The sequence below is a fragment of the Anguilla rostrata genome, chromosome 10 (assembly GCF_018555375.3).
Source record: "Anguilla rostrata isolate EN2019 chromosome 10, ASM1855537v3, whole genome shotgun sequence".
In the NCBI taxonomy this organism is placed as follows: Eukaryota; Metazoa; Chordata; class Actinopteri; order Anguilliformes; family Anguillidae; genus Anguilla; species Anguilla rostrata.
The window spans coordinates 38324211-38342637 of record NC_057942.1 but is presented as its reverse complement, the minus strand read 5'-3'; the positions used below and the strand labels follow the sequence as shown (position 1 = coordinate 38342637).

At 45.1% G+C, this 18427-nt stretch overlaps 2 protein-coding genes across 2 annotated transcripts; one reads left to right on the top strand and one right to left on the bottom strand.

The window, feature by feature from the left end:
* Positions 1-204: 204 nt before the first annotated feature.
* rnf180a (ring finger protein 180a) lies at positions 205-14434 on the bottom strand. Its single transcript, XM_064296928.1, has 4 exons — positions 12610-14434; positions 4197-4428; positions 2099-2224; positions 205-1151 (listed from the first exon to the last, which is right to left on the bottom strand). Exons 1-4 carry the CDS (start codon positions 13354-13356, stop codon positions 949-951), a joined length of 1308 nt encoding a protein of 435 aa, XP_064152998.1. The 5' UTR covers positions 13357-14434; the 3' UTR covers positions 205-948.
* A 1902-nt stretch (positions 14435-16336) lies between these two features.
* Positions 16337-18427, top strand: htr1aa (5-hydroxytryptamine (serotonin) receptor 1A a). The gene has a single exon (XM_064296930.1). It carries the CDS (start codon positions 16632-16634, stop codon positions 17853-17855), a length of 1224 nt encoding a protein of 407 aa, XP_064153000.1. The 5' UTR covers positions 16337-16631; the 3' UTR covers positions 17856-18427.

The window sequence follows — 18427 nt, the reverse complement described above, 5'->3', positions numbered from 1 at the left end:
AACCAATCAAATAACCCCAAATTACACACAACACAGCTGTGTGTTTTTTAATACGCCCCTGTTTTTTTCCAGGAAAGCAGGACGAATTACTCAGTGTATCATGCTGACGGCTAACATAGGCTCCTGTGTGCAGATTTTGAGTTTATTCAATACAAATGTGAGGGTCATCTCAGAAACTCGAGGCCAGTTCCCCCACCCCCCCACCCCCCGACACTTGCACAGAATCATCCTCCGCCTGAAGGTGTCAGTTTCGCTGACCGTGCACTTAAAGGGCTGTCGGAGTTTGACGACAAGTCATCAAGGAAGCCCCCCCGGCCGGTTGCTAGCGGAGAGCGTTAGCGGCGGTGTCTGCTCAGAACTGATAACAAGAGTCCGTCTCCCGGCGGGAGGACGATCCTGGAGCGTTTCGGCCTGGTCAGCACCCGCAGGGTTCTGAGGCCGGCCTCTCATCAGCCTAAACCCCACAGGGGTGTTTCGGACCGGCCTTATTTGAACACAAGTCGGAGTCTGCAAAGGTTGCGAGCTCAGCTCCCCCCCCCCCCCCGTAAAGGGGAGGGACGGGCTCCCTCCCTCTGTAGGTTATCACTGACAATCTTGCTTAAAAAAATGAAAACACTCTTTTTTTCCTCCTTGTTTTGCTGAAAAAGAAAAAACATCAGCCAGAAGTTTCCCCATCATTCCACATGGGGGCTTACGATTAAGAAGTGTGTTTATAAATGAATGAATGAATAAAGGGTTAGTAACTGCATTATACACAATTCTTTAAAAATACACTTTTGAAAATAGTTGATGCTAGGTACAATAATAAACATTAGTAACTCTGGGTTGGAAGGAAGCATGAGTTGCCAGATCCCACACAAAGTTGACTAGACCATTGGCTTAATTGAGCATTTATAAAGGTGTTATAAAGTGGTTATGAGGTCTCTTTTGAGGCTCGGCGGCCAGGACTCAGAAGGAAGGGAAGAAGAAGTAGCAGAGGAAACAGAAGACGATGAAGCCGATGACCCAGTTGACGGAGTAGATGTAGATGATCACCATGTCCATGTCGAACCTCCAGCCGCGAGAGGCGTCCTCAAAGTCCAGGGCGTCCAGGCGGTACCCTCCGTGCGGGAACTGCCGGCGCGTGATGGGGCTGGCCTGCCGCCGGAACCCTTTTTTTTGGGGGGGGGTGGGGGTAGGGGGGTGAGGGGGTGGGGGAGGAGAGTTAGAGGGTTAGAGGACACCAATAAACTCACAGTTTGGATACGATGCTTTGTCTGCTGTCTTCACCCACTGCAAAGAGAAGCCTGGCTTTCCAGGCCCCTTAGTTCAAATACAGCTTCTGCTGTGGATGTTTTTAATCTACTCATCAATTCATCAATTGGTTTACAATTTTTTACATCTTTAAAGAAATATATTTTTAAACACAAATTCCCTCATTTCTTTACAGTACCACAAAGATTCCATAATCTGATACCACACTGGGCGCACTATATGCTATATACACATTTCAGACAAACTGTTTTCCTTTTGCTATTTGAATGAGGCAAATAAAAGGTATTTGTAATCAAATCAAATTATTAACTGAAAACAAAAGAAATGGGATCACATTTTGCTCTGGGTGCATCTTTGCCAGCTCAATAAAAGACAAAACAAACATACAAAAATCTGTGTTTTCGTTTAGGACAGTCATCAATCTACCCGCTAAGGATCAGCTCTGGATCAACGGGCACATTTAAAAGACAGCACAAAGACTGAGGCACGTTTGTTCCATTTTTCATGCTTCCTGATTCTCTTTGGCACCTCGTCTGCCGGTACATAATATGCAAAACAAGGTCACACTTTATTTTAAGGCACCCATTATATATTGTGAGAAGCTGTCTGTTAATTAGTTAGGTATGACTTCTTTTGTGCAGTCAAGCTATGCACACATCCTAATTGAAAGGGGTTCAGCAAAGAAAATAACAAAGGCAATATATTTTTTTAATCGCATTCTTTTTACAATCCAAACATTATACATGAACGTCATCCTGACATTGGGAGAGTAATACATGTGTCTTATTGTTGTGTTTGTATGACTTTTTTTTACATAGTTAGCGTGGGTAAAAGGAATACTCACCCCCAAATATACGGAAGAGTTTTTTACAGCTGGGAAGCGGCCATTTTGAGCAGCTGGCCCTCTGGAAGTTCTGCTTCCTGGACAGGTACTCTTTGGGGAAGAAGGTGCGGGCGGTGTGATTGAGCTCTGGAGCAAAGGGGTACAGAAGAGTCAGAATTCGACATGAGTACCACCCACACAAGAGAGGAGAAAAGAGGTGCCCCACCATGTCTAAGCCCATCATTATCATCATTAAAATCATCACCGTCATCATCATCATCATCATCATCATTACCATTTTCATCACCAACACGATCTTAGCCACCACATACATTGCCATTACCATCTTCATCACCAACATCATCATAAACATTATGCCCAACACTATTATTGCCAAAACAATGACCATCAACACAGTCACCAAAATCGCGACCATCGTCATGATCATCTTCAACAGCATGATCACCACCATCATCATCACTACCACCATCATCATCATCCATCCATCCTCTGCTGGTACATACTGCGTATTATACAATGCTGAAGCCTGTGCTTTTAAATGGGAATGAAACGCAGATCTTTAAACTATTCTCTAAAAAATTGCCACTCACCACAATCAATCAATGCATTAAACTGAGAAATTAGCCCAGAGAGGAAAGAGACCTTCGGTGAAACATACAGCATGTTTATATCTCCTTACATAACCAGTCCCGCCTCAGTACCCCGCCGTCTGTTGCTCCGCCCCCTGTTGGATGTTTCATAAACACCTCCAGTTGACCTTGTAGATGATAATCAGAGCCAAAGCTCAAGAGTCCAATCATTCTCAAGAGCTCTTCGTGGGGTACGAAGTTGTGTTTGAAGAGCCCATTAAACTTGCCGTCCCGGCAACAGGCTCCTCCCACTTAGGGACCAAGGCAAGGAACTGTGTCAATATTTTTCAACTAAAACACCTAGACTGTCTGCAGCCTGACACAGGACCTGAGTATCTGGGTTGGCCTACATCCTGCAGCTCCGCTGACAGGGCCCACACAAGGCGCGCTCTTGCAGTTACTGCATGTACAGGCAATTACAGTGCATTATGTTCACTTAGAAGAGTCTCTCATCCAGAGTGACTTACAATGTAGGATGAACATAACTTCGTTCACCAGATTAGCTAGCGCAATACCGCTAGACTTAGGCTAACAGCATTCCCAAGTTATGTTTGCTAATGAAGAACCAAAATGCAAATCTTAAATACAAACAGATACATCTGCAAAACTTATTCAGTCTTCTGCGGAACACAAGACTGACCCAACTGCCTGGAATTACTGTTTAAAATTAGGGTTCTCATGTAAGGAAACTAAAGGGGAAAAACACAAGGACAGTGTCTCCAATTGGCATGAAATGAAATGCCATTATTTCACGCACGTCTCTATTTTAAAGCTTTCCACTGAGACTGCACGTCTATAAATATTGGAGAAAGTAGGTCTACGAAGCACAATATTCTCGTTTTTACGATGACCTACAAGGCATCTGTGTTGAAGCCTGGAAAAATCTTCGGAGGACTGGAATGCTTCAGTCCCTCTTGGCCCACACTTCAGGGAAAATGAGCATTTTTAGCCACACAGCCCCTGATTTTGAGATCACAACCATGATACAGGAGGTGAACGGAAAACCACCAGTGTAAAGTCACTCAACGCGATGTTGGGCCCCATGCGATCAGCACAGTCCGTGTGCACAACAGCACAGAGCCTGGAATTCTGCAGGAGGGACACCTCCCCGCCATTCCAGGAGAAGCCCAATCAACTCACTCTTAAGCCGATGGATCTGGAAAAAAAAACTGCCTGAGGCACCATTCCGGAATATTCTAGAACACACTGCCGGAATGGGTTCAATTCTGATGACTGAGGAGGCCATGACAAGTGGATAAAACCAACATCATGTTACTCCACCAGGTGGCTGAACCTATCCTTTAGATGGGCGAGGGAGGAGGGGTGGAAGGGGTGGGGGGTGTCACCTTGACAACCTCCAGAATTCTTAGCTAATTCTTTTTCCTCTGTAACCCACAGCATTGTATTTACACTTTTCCAGCAGCAGTAACACGTAGGCGGCCGCACCAGTGGCTGGGCGGAACCCGCACCTTTCTGGAAGAAGACGTGGGTGATGAGGGTGCGGCAGAGGGGGCAGGGGGTGCTGGCGGGGCTGTTCTTGGCCAGCGTGCGCAGGCAGGGCTCGCAGAAGACGTGGCCGCAGGGGTGGCACATGTAGGGGCTGAAGTAGACGTCCAGGCACACGGCGCAGATCAGGCCGTCCCGGTCGCCCGCGGGCGGGTCCTCGTCCTCGCTGCTGCTCGTCGCGTTCCCCGTCGAGCTCTGAGACAGACGCACGCACACGCGGGAAAAATCTAAGTAATTTATTCCTGTTCACTGCCACCAAATTTATAATGGCCGACTCAGGTAATCGGTTGATTCCAAGGAACATACATCTCATTTCAAAGACAAAATATTCTTTAGGATTTTCTGAGGGAGGGACACTATCAGGGACACTACGAGTTAAATACTTGTTAAAGTCAAAGGTGGGATTTGAACTTGGGCCTCTCACTCATCCTAAGATTACCAGTCAGCTAAAGGCGAAATCGCCCCCTAGCAAAAGGCAACGTCATTATCAACTTTTCTTTTTGAGGGTTGCATCGCCAGAGAGAGTTGTCACGGTAACCTGCTACAAGGCCTTCGCTTTACCGCACCCCACTGCGCATCACCAGTGAACTAGCCGAGCTACACCCAGTATACCCGTACAACATGATAATATGGGGGGGGGGGGGGGCACTTCATGTTTTCCCAAAGGTGGGAGATCTATGTCCATGGCTGATTTGTTCATCAGTTTGAAAAAACACAGACCTGATCCTTACATCATGCCATCTTGAAAACAAAGCTTGTTCTGAAAATATAATTTCTGAAATTTCTTTCGGAACGGCGGTCGGTCTAAAACCATGTTTTTCAGGCAAATGTGATTTCTTTCGGGCCGGCGAGAGGGGAAAAAAAAAAAAAAAAAAAAAAAGAAATCCTGCAAAAATATTTCAGATGCGACCCGACATGAATTAGGCACGTAGGACCGCCGCGGCACACCGGGAGAGCCAGGGCTGGAAATAGCCGCCGCACAGAGGCCCGGCGCGCGAACGCGGTCAAATCCCCGAAGAAAACAAAGCCCTTCCACCACGCCGCCCTTCATCTTCGCCAAAAAAGCAGCACCTGTGCGCTGCCAGGGACCGGCCTATCACAGCTGAGCTGCTTCACGGCTTCTTCGGTCCGTCTTTTTCTTTTTTAAAATTTTTTTTTACATCAAACCTCCGACTCTCGCTAATTAGCTTCAGTAGGTATCCGGCAGCAGCTGTATTTTTGGAAGTTGTAAATTAAGCTGAAACGGGCCGGCCTATAATTGTTCTTTTGAAGTCACAGTTTGCCATTTTGTTTTTACAGTGGGCCTAAAATGGGGTTTTATGGCATCTGTCAGTTTATTTTTCTCATTTGTATCTTTTTAATCATTACATGTGACTTTTCTCTTCATTTGTCTAAATTGCCATTTCAGTACGAAGAGGCCCTTTATGAAATGATCAATCAAATCGATTGGATTATATTGATTTCCCTTTTAGCTGCCATATGTGGCATGACTGATGATTTGGTCACACAAAAAATAAATTAATAAAATTACAAAACACATTATGTTACTGATTAGCTTTACAGACATGCATTGAATTACTGTAAATCTCTGCTATCTACAGACATTTCCAGTATTACATACAGCATACCAAAGCTAATTTTAAAAACTGTATTTTGAATTTATTTTTAATTGAGAAGTACATTTTAATGGCACGATGGTTGGGATCCACACAGGCCTCAACTTTATTACAGGAAACAATCAGCTGCCAGAGTAGACTGCCTCCCTGTCCTCCTGGGGACTACACTCCCCAGCATCCCCTGGGGCTCATATCCCATACTGCACCTGACAGGCTGAGGAGGTGCAGTGGGCGTGGCCTGCGAAGCCTCAGGTGTAATTACGTCTCCGGCACCAAGGGGGAGCTCTGGGGAACCTGCAAGCGGCTTCCGAGAGTCGCATTAACACCAAACAAACATCTAATTATCGCCCGCACTGTTACCTAACAGCAAAACAACACCTACGTGAACTCTGCCAAACAAAGCAAAATCACTCCCACCTGACGCACAACTCACCCACCTGATCACAAGCACACAATAATACACAGCGCAGCCACCAGCCCACAAACACACAATAATACACAACACAGCCACCAGCCCACAAACACACAATAATACACAACACAGCCACCAGCCCACAACTATGCAATAATACACAACTCACCCACCTGACCACAAACACACAATAATACACAACATAGCCACCAGCCCACAAACACACAATAACACAAAGCATTCAGACAAAATAGCATACCACAAGATATAACCAACAAGCCAGTAACAACAACACAAGGCACGCCTAATTAATAACACACAGCACATATAATTAAACCACATAATAAAAAAACACAACACTTAATTAAAACAGAAAATAACACATCTGAACAAAACACACAATAACAGCACCAAACCTGCCCTTTCCTGTTGCATCCCATGTACTACCAATGTTCTCTCAACATTTTTGTAACATCATCTTTCATATAAGATACTAGTAAACGATCTAATAATAATAACAAGTGTGACATGTTCACAGTTAAAGCAGTTTTGACAGATTGCATTTCACCCCGACTGAACTCACGTAAGTTCTGTTAGCGTAACTGTGAAAGCTGCATTATGTGCATACATTATCTCTGAGGACCAGGCCAGACCATCTTGACTGTGCATTCAGCAATTTCCCCCTGAATCAAAGAGATCATGGTCTGTTTCTATGGGGCTTTCCCACAAGCTACTGGAGCACATTTTTACTAAATTAATAAACTGTTACTCATCAAGGTGTACACTACACTGCAGTGAACATTGCTTTCTGTCACCCCGCTATATAACTATGATTCTGCCCTTAGAACACGTTTGCACTCTCTCTCCCAGTTTTAGAACCCCCTGGAATGAGAGATATTCTCATCATCTGTGCATTTTCATGTTTTAGCAAGTTCTCCTGTAATGCAAATATAGCATAAACTTTCAACTTGAGAGTAACAAAAACATACCTGAAGTTTCTTAAACTTAAAAAAGGATAAAATAAATAACACCCCTTTCCCCAAAAGAAGTGCCACACTTCTGTGCAGGCTTGAATAATGTAACATTATTATTTATTCAGCCATTTATTGTTATTTTAGACATAGGGTAGTGGCAATCCATTGTGATCTTAATGGCCTTTTCTCATCAAAAAAACATTATAGTTTATTTTCGCATGCTGCAAGGAACTTGGCGTCTGTCTTTCTATGTGTCACTCTGGGGTCACCTCTCTCTCTCTCTCTCTCTCACACACACACACACGCAGCACTAGCAAGCTTTGGCTCGACTGTGCACAGGGGGGAATCTTTGCGTGTGTCATTTTGTGGTTGTCACGCACTTGTAACTCCCAGGAGAGCGGCGCGTGTGCAATAACAGCACAGCGGTCTCTGGATTGTTTCCACGTGGCGCACCGAGACGGGCTTCCCACAGCGGGCGTCGGTAATGGACGGGGAGGGCTCCGCGGTGAGCCCAGCCCTCATTCCAACACGTTTGCACACTGTGCACTTTTTTCCCCGGTACTTTCTAAGGCGAAGAAAACCTGCAGCACTGCCGCAAAAAAAAATTACAAGTAGTCAGCAGAATGAACGATCAGCCCGTGATGTGTCTTGTCATTGCTCAGTCATTTGGCCATCCTCTCATTAAAAGCATTGGTAACATTCTGGGGAACCATTAAAGGTTGTTTAATGTGTGCGTACAGTGCAGTGTGTAAGTATTTGGACAGTGACACAATTTTTTGTTGTTTTGGGTCTGTACTCCAGCATATTGGATTCGAGAAGAAAAAGAAAAAAACTATGAATATGAGACCAAAATGCAGACTGTCAGCTTGAATTTATTTTGGGTATTTATATTGGGTGATCAATTAAGTAATTATAACCCTTTTATACATAGTACCCCCATTTTAGGGATAAAAAGTCATTTCTAGGGAGCAAAAGTTTTGTTTGTTTCTAGGGTGTTTTGCCTTCAGTCTTGTCTTCAGCATGTGAAATTTATGTTCAGTTGGATTCAGTATGGTTGAACGAATTGTCCAGTCAAGAACATTCAACTTTTTGGCCCTGGAAAAACTCCTTAGTTGTTTGGGGTCATTTCCCTGTTGCAAAGTGAAGTGCCGTCCAATTGTGTCACTGTCCGAATACTTAGACACTGCACTGTATATTCATGGTGCACGTCTTCTCTGTTTAACGTCTATTATTGCCTTTCATAAACGAGAAATGGGGAACCGCCACCATAAAAGGCCTATTCTTTCGCGACCACGTGCGGGTAGGGTGTAGACTGTATTGTGTCCACTGAACAGCCACGCTGTGTATTTTATCATGACACCGCCGGATGGTGAAGTCTTTCTTGGCTGAAAAGATGGCGATGCGTCGCAGTGTTTCTGCGGGCCGGTTGTGACTCAGAACGCGCGCTGTTACTATGGGACCGTGCTTGTCCCCTCGCGCTGATCATCTCTATTGTTTCTGAAGTCCAAGTGCTCTCTCTTCGGCCCTCTCTGCGCAGCCTATTCAGTCGCTCCCCCCGCACAAAACTGCAAAGGCAAGTACAAACGGGCAAATCCACGCTGCGGGCTTACAACCTGCTACTTGACAGTTATCAACCTGCAAACAATTAACAGGAGAGGCGAATCTCGTGTTTCTTACGGCAGCACAAGCGGACACGTTCGGTCCGAAAGGTAAAAATAGCTATTAAAAAACTACTCAATATTCAAATTACGCTTTTGTTGAAACTGCAGTGATTTAAAGCTGACACGCTCTGTCGCAGCCAACACGTTTATTTTTAATTATAAAGGATTACGTCATCACACAACCAGGCTGGAACACCACAAACATACAAATGTCAAGAATACAAACGTCCGTTTTGCTTCCTCGAGCCATGATTACCAATGCATCCTCACCGAGGATTTTCATGCTTTACAGACTGCTGAATATCATTACAGAAATAGAAATGCATATTAACATTACATTTTTAAAACAGACGTTTTAAGTTTTTGTTCTAAATCTACAGTTGCCTACATAATGCACTATTGAATTATATCCTGGCGTTACACAAACATGTTCACATAAATAGGCTATATTGCGCCAAAACACTCATGCCTGAGAATAATTTGTCTCGGCGCACTTCTGATACGATTTCTGCAGTTAGAATTTAGCCAACATGAAAGGACATCGAGCGCCCTCAGCTGGCGAGAATGGGCAGTCTAAAAAAACTAATTACAGGGGACTGCCATGTAAACACGCAAGCATTACAGGTCAACGTCAAAGCCCATAGTTATTCGCGAAATAAAATTAAGATTGATGACACATTAAAATCACATTAAGCAACTCTTCTCCGGTCAAATCCTTCTACAGACCTGCGCCCCAGCGCGCGCGCGCGCACACACATACACACGCACGCACAACCATTCGTACCAAATGTCAAATCACGTAGCGTATTGTGGCCTTTCGCTCGACGCAGAGTGGAAAACGTTAATTTGCATTTCTTTGGGGAAACTGAATATATATAATGCTATGAATATAAGAAAATTCAGGCCGGTGGACTAAAATGTGACAGTCTTCAGAGGCTCACTACACCATTTAGCTTTAGCCCCTTTGGCCCCCGTTTCCTGCGCCAACTGTAGAACAAATCCCCGAAGTGCAAACTGTCTGTCACTGACAAGCCCAGGGTCTATAAAAACAACCCGCTGTCACGAACTTCTGCGGAACACTGCAAGACATCGACCGTCACATTCAACTGTCATGTTCCACAGAGCAGCTGGGAGATGCCACCCAGCACTCGAGGCTATGGAGCGCGTGCAGTGAGATCTTGAACTTCGTCCCCCACGTCTCACAGCGGAACACTGCGTCAATGGAACAAAAGCCAGCTAAAGTTTTTTTTTTTTTTTTTTGGATCACAGTTAAACTGCGCTATAATAGCACCTTCATCTTAAAAGGCACATCCATCGATTTTTGTAGGAGATGGGTTGGAGAAAATTAAACAGTCCCCCATCATACGTTTGCAACAGTGTAACATGGATAACATGGACATCACCCTCTGAGACCAAAATTTTACTTTTTCACACGAATTATTAACCAATTGAATATGTGAATGTCAGAGAAAATGCTGCTATCTTTGGGGTGGGGGGTTCACTTTGGAATGAAGTAATCCTGCTTTACACTTTATTGCCGCACCTCATTCATCATTGATCACCAGTAATTAAAGCAGGTCTGCTTTATCTTCGCATCCATAGTTTTACAACTCTCTCCTCTCCTCCTGCCACATTTACTTACCCTCTCTGGGGCACAGATGGAATGCCTATTGACTAACTCTGTCTATAGACTGCATTTCTGTCTCGTTCTGGTGCTCGTTTTTCAGTTCTGAGGGAGTTTCGGTGAGTTGTGCGACAGTAGGAACACCATCCAGGCAGAGCCTCAGATGCAATCTGGCTTTTCAGAGACAACTTCCTCAATTTTACACCCGACCGGGAGTTCAGAATTCTAACGCTCGCTTCTCACTTACGCGCCAATCATACTCCGTCACGCGCACGGGGCACGCCCCGCCGCAGTTCACAAACACAGCTCATTGGAGCTTGATATTAAAAATTTTAAATTTTCCGGAAAAGAAAATGGTGCCGCTTATTCGGTATTTGAAAAATGAGCCTCGGCACAGATGCATTACAGCTAACGGCTCGGGCATCCCACTATCGATAAAAGTCCCTGAATTTAAATGCTTTTAGTGAACGAACTCAACGCCCTTTAATGGAATTGTAATGGAACCCATAATCAAAATGAACCTTTTTGTTTTCCCGAATAAAGCACAATGTACCATAATGCCTCTCCGCAGAACATCAGGGCGTCATCAGCACCAGTTTCTGAAAATTAGACCTTTCAGCGTCAGCGAAGAAGGCCTACGCCGTACTCAAACAATTAACAATCACAGGCAATGGGCCGGGCATGCAATTATTGGAAAATCTGGTGGCTGCTAAAAAAACTTGCAGTTTTTTTTTTTTTTTTTTAGTAATTCAATTCCCTCTGATAAACGGCCATTACGAAGCGTTGAGTCACATGAAAACATAACTATACAAAAGTACTGACACGGGTGATATTAGTATAAATCAAATGCTAAAATTGATTTTATTTTTGTTGTTGTACAGCATAAGCCTTTTTCATTGATGCTGAAAGGTCTAATGTTCATCAACTAGTTCTGCTGGTGCTCTTAAGTTCTGAGGGGAATGTTAAAATGCATTGTGCTTTATTCTGAAAAAAAAGTAACAGTTAATTTTGATTACATGTTAATATCATACCAATTTTCACTTTGGAATAACCAGAGCACTGCTACTCCCAAAAGCAGAGGAGCTTCTAAGTATGATTCATATCCCACAATGCCTGTGGTTGTGGAGAAGTAGTTAGACTGGCATAATTAAAATGTCTCTAACTTATGGCACCCAAAGTCCGGCCCGTCTCCTTTTCATGTACTAGGGAGAGATGCTAAGTAAATGTTTAATGTCTGTTTGGTTTTTACATTTGGTTAAGGATAGTGGAGCTAGCCTGTCATACATATGGGTATGAGCCATGACGTGAAATAGAACATCACACTTAGAACAGTGCAAGGAAAAGTCCCTTTTTAATTTTTTAAAATTATTTTTTAAAAAACAAACAAACAAACATTCTGTTAACTGCTATTGCTCTCTCACCAGTGTCAACACTCTCACGTGCCTGGCACTCACAATTGTTTGGTGTTTACAACTACATATAACTCTCACCTGTCTTTTAATCACGACTGTGAGTCATTTGCACCTGTGCTTCATTCATACTCTTTCACTCTCACCTGTGCCATTCTCAACTGTCTGTCATTCTCACCTATATTTTACTGTCACCTGTCTCTCACGTATCTGTTACTTACCTGTCTATTACTCTCACCTGTCGGTTACACTTACCTGTACATTGCTCTCACCTGTCCATTACACTCACCTGTGTGTTATTCTTACCTGTCTGTTACTGTCACCTGTGTGTTGTTCTCACCTGTGTGTTACACTTGCCTGTCTGTTACACTCACCTGTGTGTCGTTATCACCTGTGTGCTACTCTCACCTGTGTGTTATTCTCACCTGTGTGTCATTATCACCTGTGTGTTACTCTCACCTGTGTGCTACTCTCACCTGTTTGTTACAGTCACTTGTGCGTTACTCTCACCTGTGTGTCGTTATCACCTGTGTGCTACTCTCACTTGTGCGTTATTCTCACCTGTGTGTTACTCTCACCTGTGTGTTACTCTCACCTGTGTGCTACTCTCACTTGTGCGTTATTCTCACCTGTGTGTCGTTCTCACCTGTGTGTTACTCTCACCTGTGTGTCACTCTCACCTGTCTGTGCTCCTGCAGCTGGCTCTGAATCCAGCGGTCCCTCCTCCTCTGCTTCCTCCTCAGGATCTTCAGCCGGGTCCTCTCCCTCTTACTCAGCCTCCTCTCCACTGCGGGGGTCAGCGAGGGCGCGGCCAGGGGCGGGCCGACCAGCAGGGCCTCCTCCTGCTCTTCCTCCTGCTCCTCCTCCTCCCCCTCCTCTTCTTCCTCTCCCTGCTCCGTGCTGCTGTGCGACAGAACCCGCCTCCTCAGGGCGGGGGCCGAGCCGACGCCCCGTTCCCCCGGCAACAACGCCCTCGGGGGGCTCGCCCCAGAGCCTGGGAGGGGCGGCGGGGGAAGGTTCGCCCCTGAGCCCCACCTGGGGGCAAAGCCGGCCCTCTGGCAATCAGTGCACGGGCGAATCCCAGACACTGCTGCCCTCTCGGGGGTGTAAGATTGGGGGAGGACCGACAAACTCCCGGAGAGGCCCTGATGTGGCCCCCCGTCCCCCCTGTCCCCATTCCTGTAGTCCAGGCTACGGGCCTTCCTGTGTGCCCCTGTGCTGGAGGCCGTTGCCCCAGAAGGCCGCTGTGGCATGGATGAACGGGCTTCCTCACTGGAGGCTTGGATGTCCGCGCGCTGCGTTGGCGCTTCTAGACAGAGGGCGTCCGCCATCCGCGCGAGTTCGTCACCTGTGTCAGCAGCAACAGCACTGTATCCCCGGTGGAAGCAAGTTCCGTTCCTGGGGGAGCAGGACCCTCGGGCAGCCATTTCCGCAACGCGACAGTCCTGGTGGGGAGCGGGGTGGAGCTGCTCCGCGGACGTGCTAAGCCGCAGCTACGGAGACGAAAGACCCGTTCCTGCCGCCAGACGTGCAGTGCAGTGGGAGCGCTTGCGACTCATGGCTGCGACACGGCTCGTGCGGAGGTGAACGGTCGCGGCCAGTCCGGTACATTTTTTTTGCAATGCAGTGCTGACAAAGTGAAAGCCCAACCCCCCCTGCGCGAGCCCCACAATACTGGCAGCTCAGCTTCCTAATTGTCCAGCGGGCCTATAGAAACCAAAGCGGCCACAATGCATTCATTGTCAAAAAAAAAATAAGGCGAAATAACCAGAGCAACTTTTTTTCCAAACGACGAAGTCAGCGCTTTAGTTTTTACTCCGAAAGCAGGATAATCAACACGGCACGTGGACTGCAGTGGAATGCAAACACAGCAGAAAAAGTGGAAAAGAAACGCACCATACATTGAGATTTTTAACTAGGGTGGTTAATATATTATTTATGCAACCAATAAATGTGTTTATTGCTTTCGAGAACAAGAATGTTTCTATATATTTTTTAAAAAACACTAAACATCATCAATGTTTTGGAAAAACATGCTATGAAAATCTGTTAGCCTATTAAATTGTTATTAAAATGCAACCAAACGCAATTCAGACAACGACAACAAAAATAGCTCATTAAAATTATTTAACATATTATTTTTTTATCCTTTGCTGAAGTAACAAATTTGTTGGATAAATAGCTTTGCTTACTTTATATACCTTATGGCCCGTTATTCGTCGACGTAGCTCTCATTCGAGAAAACTTGACAAGACTTTTGAGCCGACACCTGCACCAAATTGCCAGTGAATGGGTTGGCTAGCCTAAACGCGATGAAAAGGCAGCAAATCAAACAGATGCCCGCCCTGTGTAGAAAGCATTACCTCGCCCTATATTACATTTCAGGAATGTATGATCTGCCGCTTGTTGGCCAGAAAATGCCTAATTTGTGACTCCATTCACATTTAAAACTGAAGAAAACGAACACAGCACAAAATCAAAGGTGACACGGCGGTAAATATGTAGGATGAAAATCCAGTAAAAAAAAAAAAACGGCCAGTTATTAAATTATTATTATTTTTTTAAATTTCATATTATTTCAATGAAAACGTCATATACCTCCTTCCGTCAGCTCGCTTAATTGCCTTCCCTATCTTGTTTGAATCCAACTTAATGGTGACAGTAATTTTGTCAGTCGGTGTATTGTCCCCAAAGAAAATGCACATTTTAAAATTATATTTATTTACTTATAACAAAGGTTGAACTACAACCCCGCTTAAAACCCTTATAACCAGACGGTGGCATTCGCACACGGGAGGAAGGGAAGTGATCCTGTTTCGGTTGCACGTTCGGCAACGTGGTACAGTATGTTCACATTTTAGCACATTCGCGCTGCAGACCTAAACCCGAAGCGGTTTTGCACTCCTGTGCCTGTGGTCGACGCTGAGACGCACAGTTCTCCAGTGCTGGTAGGTTCATGTCTGGAGATTTATGCACGCGGATGATTGCTGGTTACATGGTTGATTTGGAACCGTACACTGTTGTCACTAAGCAATCCCCGCAGTCAGCCGATGAGTACAGATTATATGGAGATGAATGAGGGAGTGGATGGGTAACAGAAATCAGACGACGTGTGCCGTGAGCCAGCGTTGACGGGTGAATTATAATTGTGGCTTACCCCCCCGTCCCCCGTCCCCAACATGCACATACATCGCCAAAATAACATTGGCCAGTAAATATTTTATTAATGGAAACGTTTGTCAATTTCTTAATAACTCGCTACGTTGTACTTTGCGAAGTAAAGTGTGTTGATGACAATTCTGCCAGTGTATTGGGGGGCTTAAATTAAAATATGGGTGCATTTTATCGTTCTCCAAAGAGCTTTGCTGCGCCCTGTCATTTGCCGTCTTTAGTTTGCCCTTGGCTGTCACAGGAAGACATTCAACGTTGAAGTGTTTTTCCTTTTTTGATGTATATACTGTTAGCTAGCATTGCAGTCATTTATCACCGTGTTTTTTAATCGATTTGGTTTGGCCTTTATCTCCGTAAACTAAATGCATCCTTGTCTAATAATTTTCACTCGTATATTATGAGTGAATTAAGTGCAGCTTTGATTAGGCATCTAATTCGCGAGGCCAAAAATGTGTCGGCATTTGACACGGCTCCCATTTAATCAGGAGCGGAGTGGTTTCTCAGATCTTTCGCAGACCAAGCCTACAAAAATGATGCGCTATTCGCACCCGGCTTCCTTGGCTTTTCAGTCTCTCTCCTCGCGCCACAGGTTCCAGTATTTACAACCAGGGCCTCGAGCCCCGAACACACACCAGATGGCAGCAGACTTCCTTGGAGCGCGTGGAGCTGTCCTTGGTGCTGAAACGCTACAAATATGTGGGGTACTTGGCAGCCGGTGACCGCTCTCGCGCTGTAGAAGCCAGCATTTTTCTGCATTCACTATAATCGTAATAAAATAATTATACCGTACTAACGAGATCCATAATAAACAATTCTGCCCATGTTATGCATTTTGATAGTTTGCATTTGTATGTAAGTCTTGTTTCATGATATGCATAAGAATAACCGAAATGCTTGGATCAGGTTAGGAAGATAAAAAACAAAAAAATGTAACATTATTTTATCTGAACAAGTTTGAGCATCGGGTTTTGAAGAATATACGATTTAATTCAAGCAGCTTTTTACAGGAACGCACCGATTTCCGACGAATTTATTTCTAAAAAAATAATAATAATAAAAAAAACGAATTAAATTAAGGATGCACTAAAACTAATCCTATGACTTGTTAGTACAGTTAGCAAGGCTACATCCCTAATACGAGGATGCGGAAGATTTAATCAAACGGCGAATGCCATTTAGAAAAGATCACTTGCAGCTCCGCTATACTATTTTGCAAAATAAAATACGAACTGTAAGAACACGAAAAAATCTCTGGCACTCATTCCTTCCTTGTTAGTTCGCTGCAAATGAACGTCAGATTGAGAAAAGAACGGTAAAAAATCTCGTTTCGACCTCTAAGCCATCTGACGTACCATCCACTGTTGGTATAAATTAATTCGCTTCGTCACCAGACGTCAATGCTTCGCAGGACTTGTACACTGGAGCTCCGCGTTGCCTCGACTTCAAACCGCCATGCGTCCGCAGCGTGATGGAGCAGCGCCGAACACCGACGTCGGTCTGAAGGACTGAGTTTCGGCTTTTCCCACTCGAAATGGAAAATACAAACAACACTACCTATTCGGACGGGCCCGACAGGAATGAAACCGTGACGGCGTTAGCCGAAGTGGCGCTAAGTTACCAGATTGTCACCTCGCTGTTCCTCGGAGCACTCATCCTCTGTTCCATATTTGGGAATGCGTGCGTGGTCGCGGCCATCGCGCTGGAGAGGTCGCTGCAGAATGTGGCGAACTACCTGATTGGGTCACTGGCCGTCACGGACCTGATGGTGTCGGTGCTCGTGTTGCCCATGGCCGCTCTGTACCAAGTCTTAAACAAGTGGACCCTCGGACAGGTAACTTGTGACATTTTCATTTCTTTGGACGTGCTGTGTTGCACGTCGTCCATACTTCACTTGTGCGCAATAGCTTTGGACAGGTACTGGGCGATAACCGACCCCATCGACTACGTGAACAAAAGGACTCCCAGACGAGCGGCTGTCTTAATTTGCCTCACCTGGGTAATAGGGTTCTCCATATCTATCCCGCCGATGTTAGGATGGCGAAAAGCAGAGGACAGGGCTAACCCAGACGCATGCACCATCAGCCAAGATCCCGGCTACACCATCTATTCGACTTTCGGCGCTTTTTACATCCCTCTGATTCTCATGTTGGTCCTGTACGGAAGGATTTTCAAAGCAGCCAGGTTTCGAATTCGAAAGACTGTCCGGAAAACGGAGAAGAAGAAAGTGTCCGACAAATGCCTAACGGTGTCGCCGGCTTTCTTTCACAAGAAAACCAACGGGGAAGCTGGCAAAAATTGGAAGCGGAGCGTGGAGCCAAAACCGAGCTCGTGCGTAAACGGCGCTGTCAAGCACGGGGAGGACGGCGAGTCGCTGGAGATCATCGAAGTTCAGAGCAACTCCAGAAGTCACCTTCAGCTCCCGAACACTCCTCAGTCGGCGCCGTGTTTCGAGAACAGGAATGAGAAGAACACGGAGGCCAAGAGAAAAATGGCCCTTGCCAGGGAGCGCAAGACGGTCAAAACACTTGGAATAATTATGGGAACTTTTATCTTGTGTTGGCTGCCGTTCTTTATCGTGGCTCTGGTTTTGCCGTTCTGCCGTGAGAGATGCTGGATGCCAGAGTCTCTCGGAGCAGTAATAAATTGGCTCGGTTACTCGAACTCTCTCATGAACCCGATTATATACGCCTACTTCAACAAAGATTTCCAGAGCGCTTTCAAGAAGATAATCAAATGCAAGTTTTACAGACCATAAATGGTTAAACACTTGTTTATCTTCGTGTGGTAAAGCAGATGAACTTGGGCCATGTGACTGTATGTTTATCTATTTTATCTCGTTCAATGAATGCTGAAATGCACCGAAAGAGTATTTTCTTTCAGTAAGGTAATCCCATTTCAGACTCCGATCTCTCCAAGGTCTATCCACGTGCTTCGGTGATCAACCGATTCAGCACAGAATAAACAATAAATAAAAGTAACCCCAAATATCGGGGTGGACTTCTGGTTTTAAAGGTAACTGAGGCATGGAGACGTGCAGTACGCTGGGTTTGTGTATTTTGTGTTACACATTTGCAACGCATCGTTGTATTTCCACTTAAGATACATCTTGCAGTCAGCGTGATTATTTCCGACAATGTAACCATTTTATTAGGACCGGAGGGGTTTCCATACATGACCATAAACAACGTCATTTATGCTTCGCAGAACTGAAATAATAAATCACCTAATTACTGAAATCAACTCGTGTGCGGTCCAGTTTTTATCAGTTGCGACATCCAGTCGCTTTGTTTTCTTGGACGATGCAGCTGAGCTGAATCTTTAAGCCTG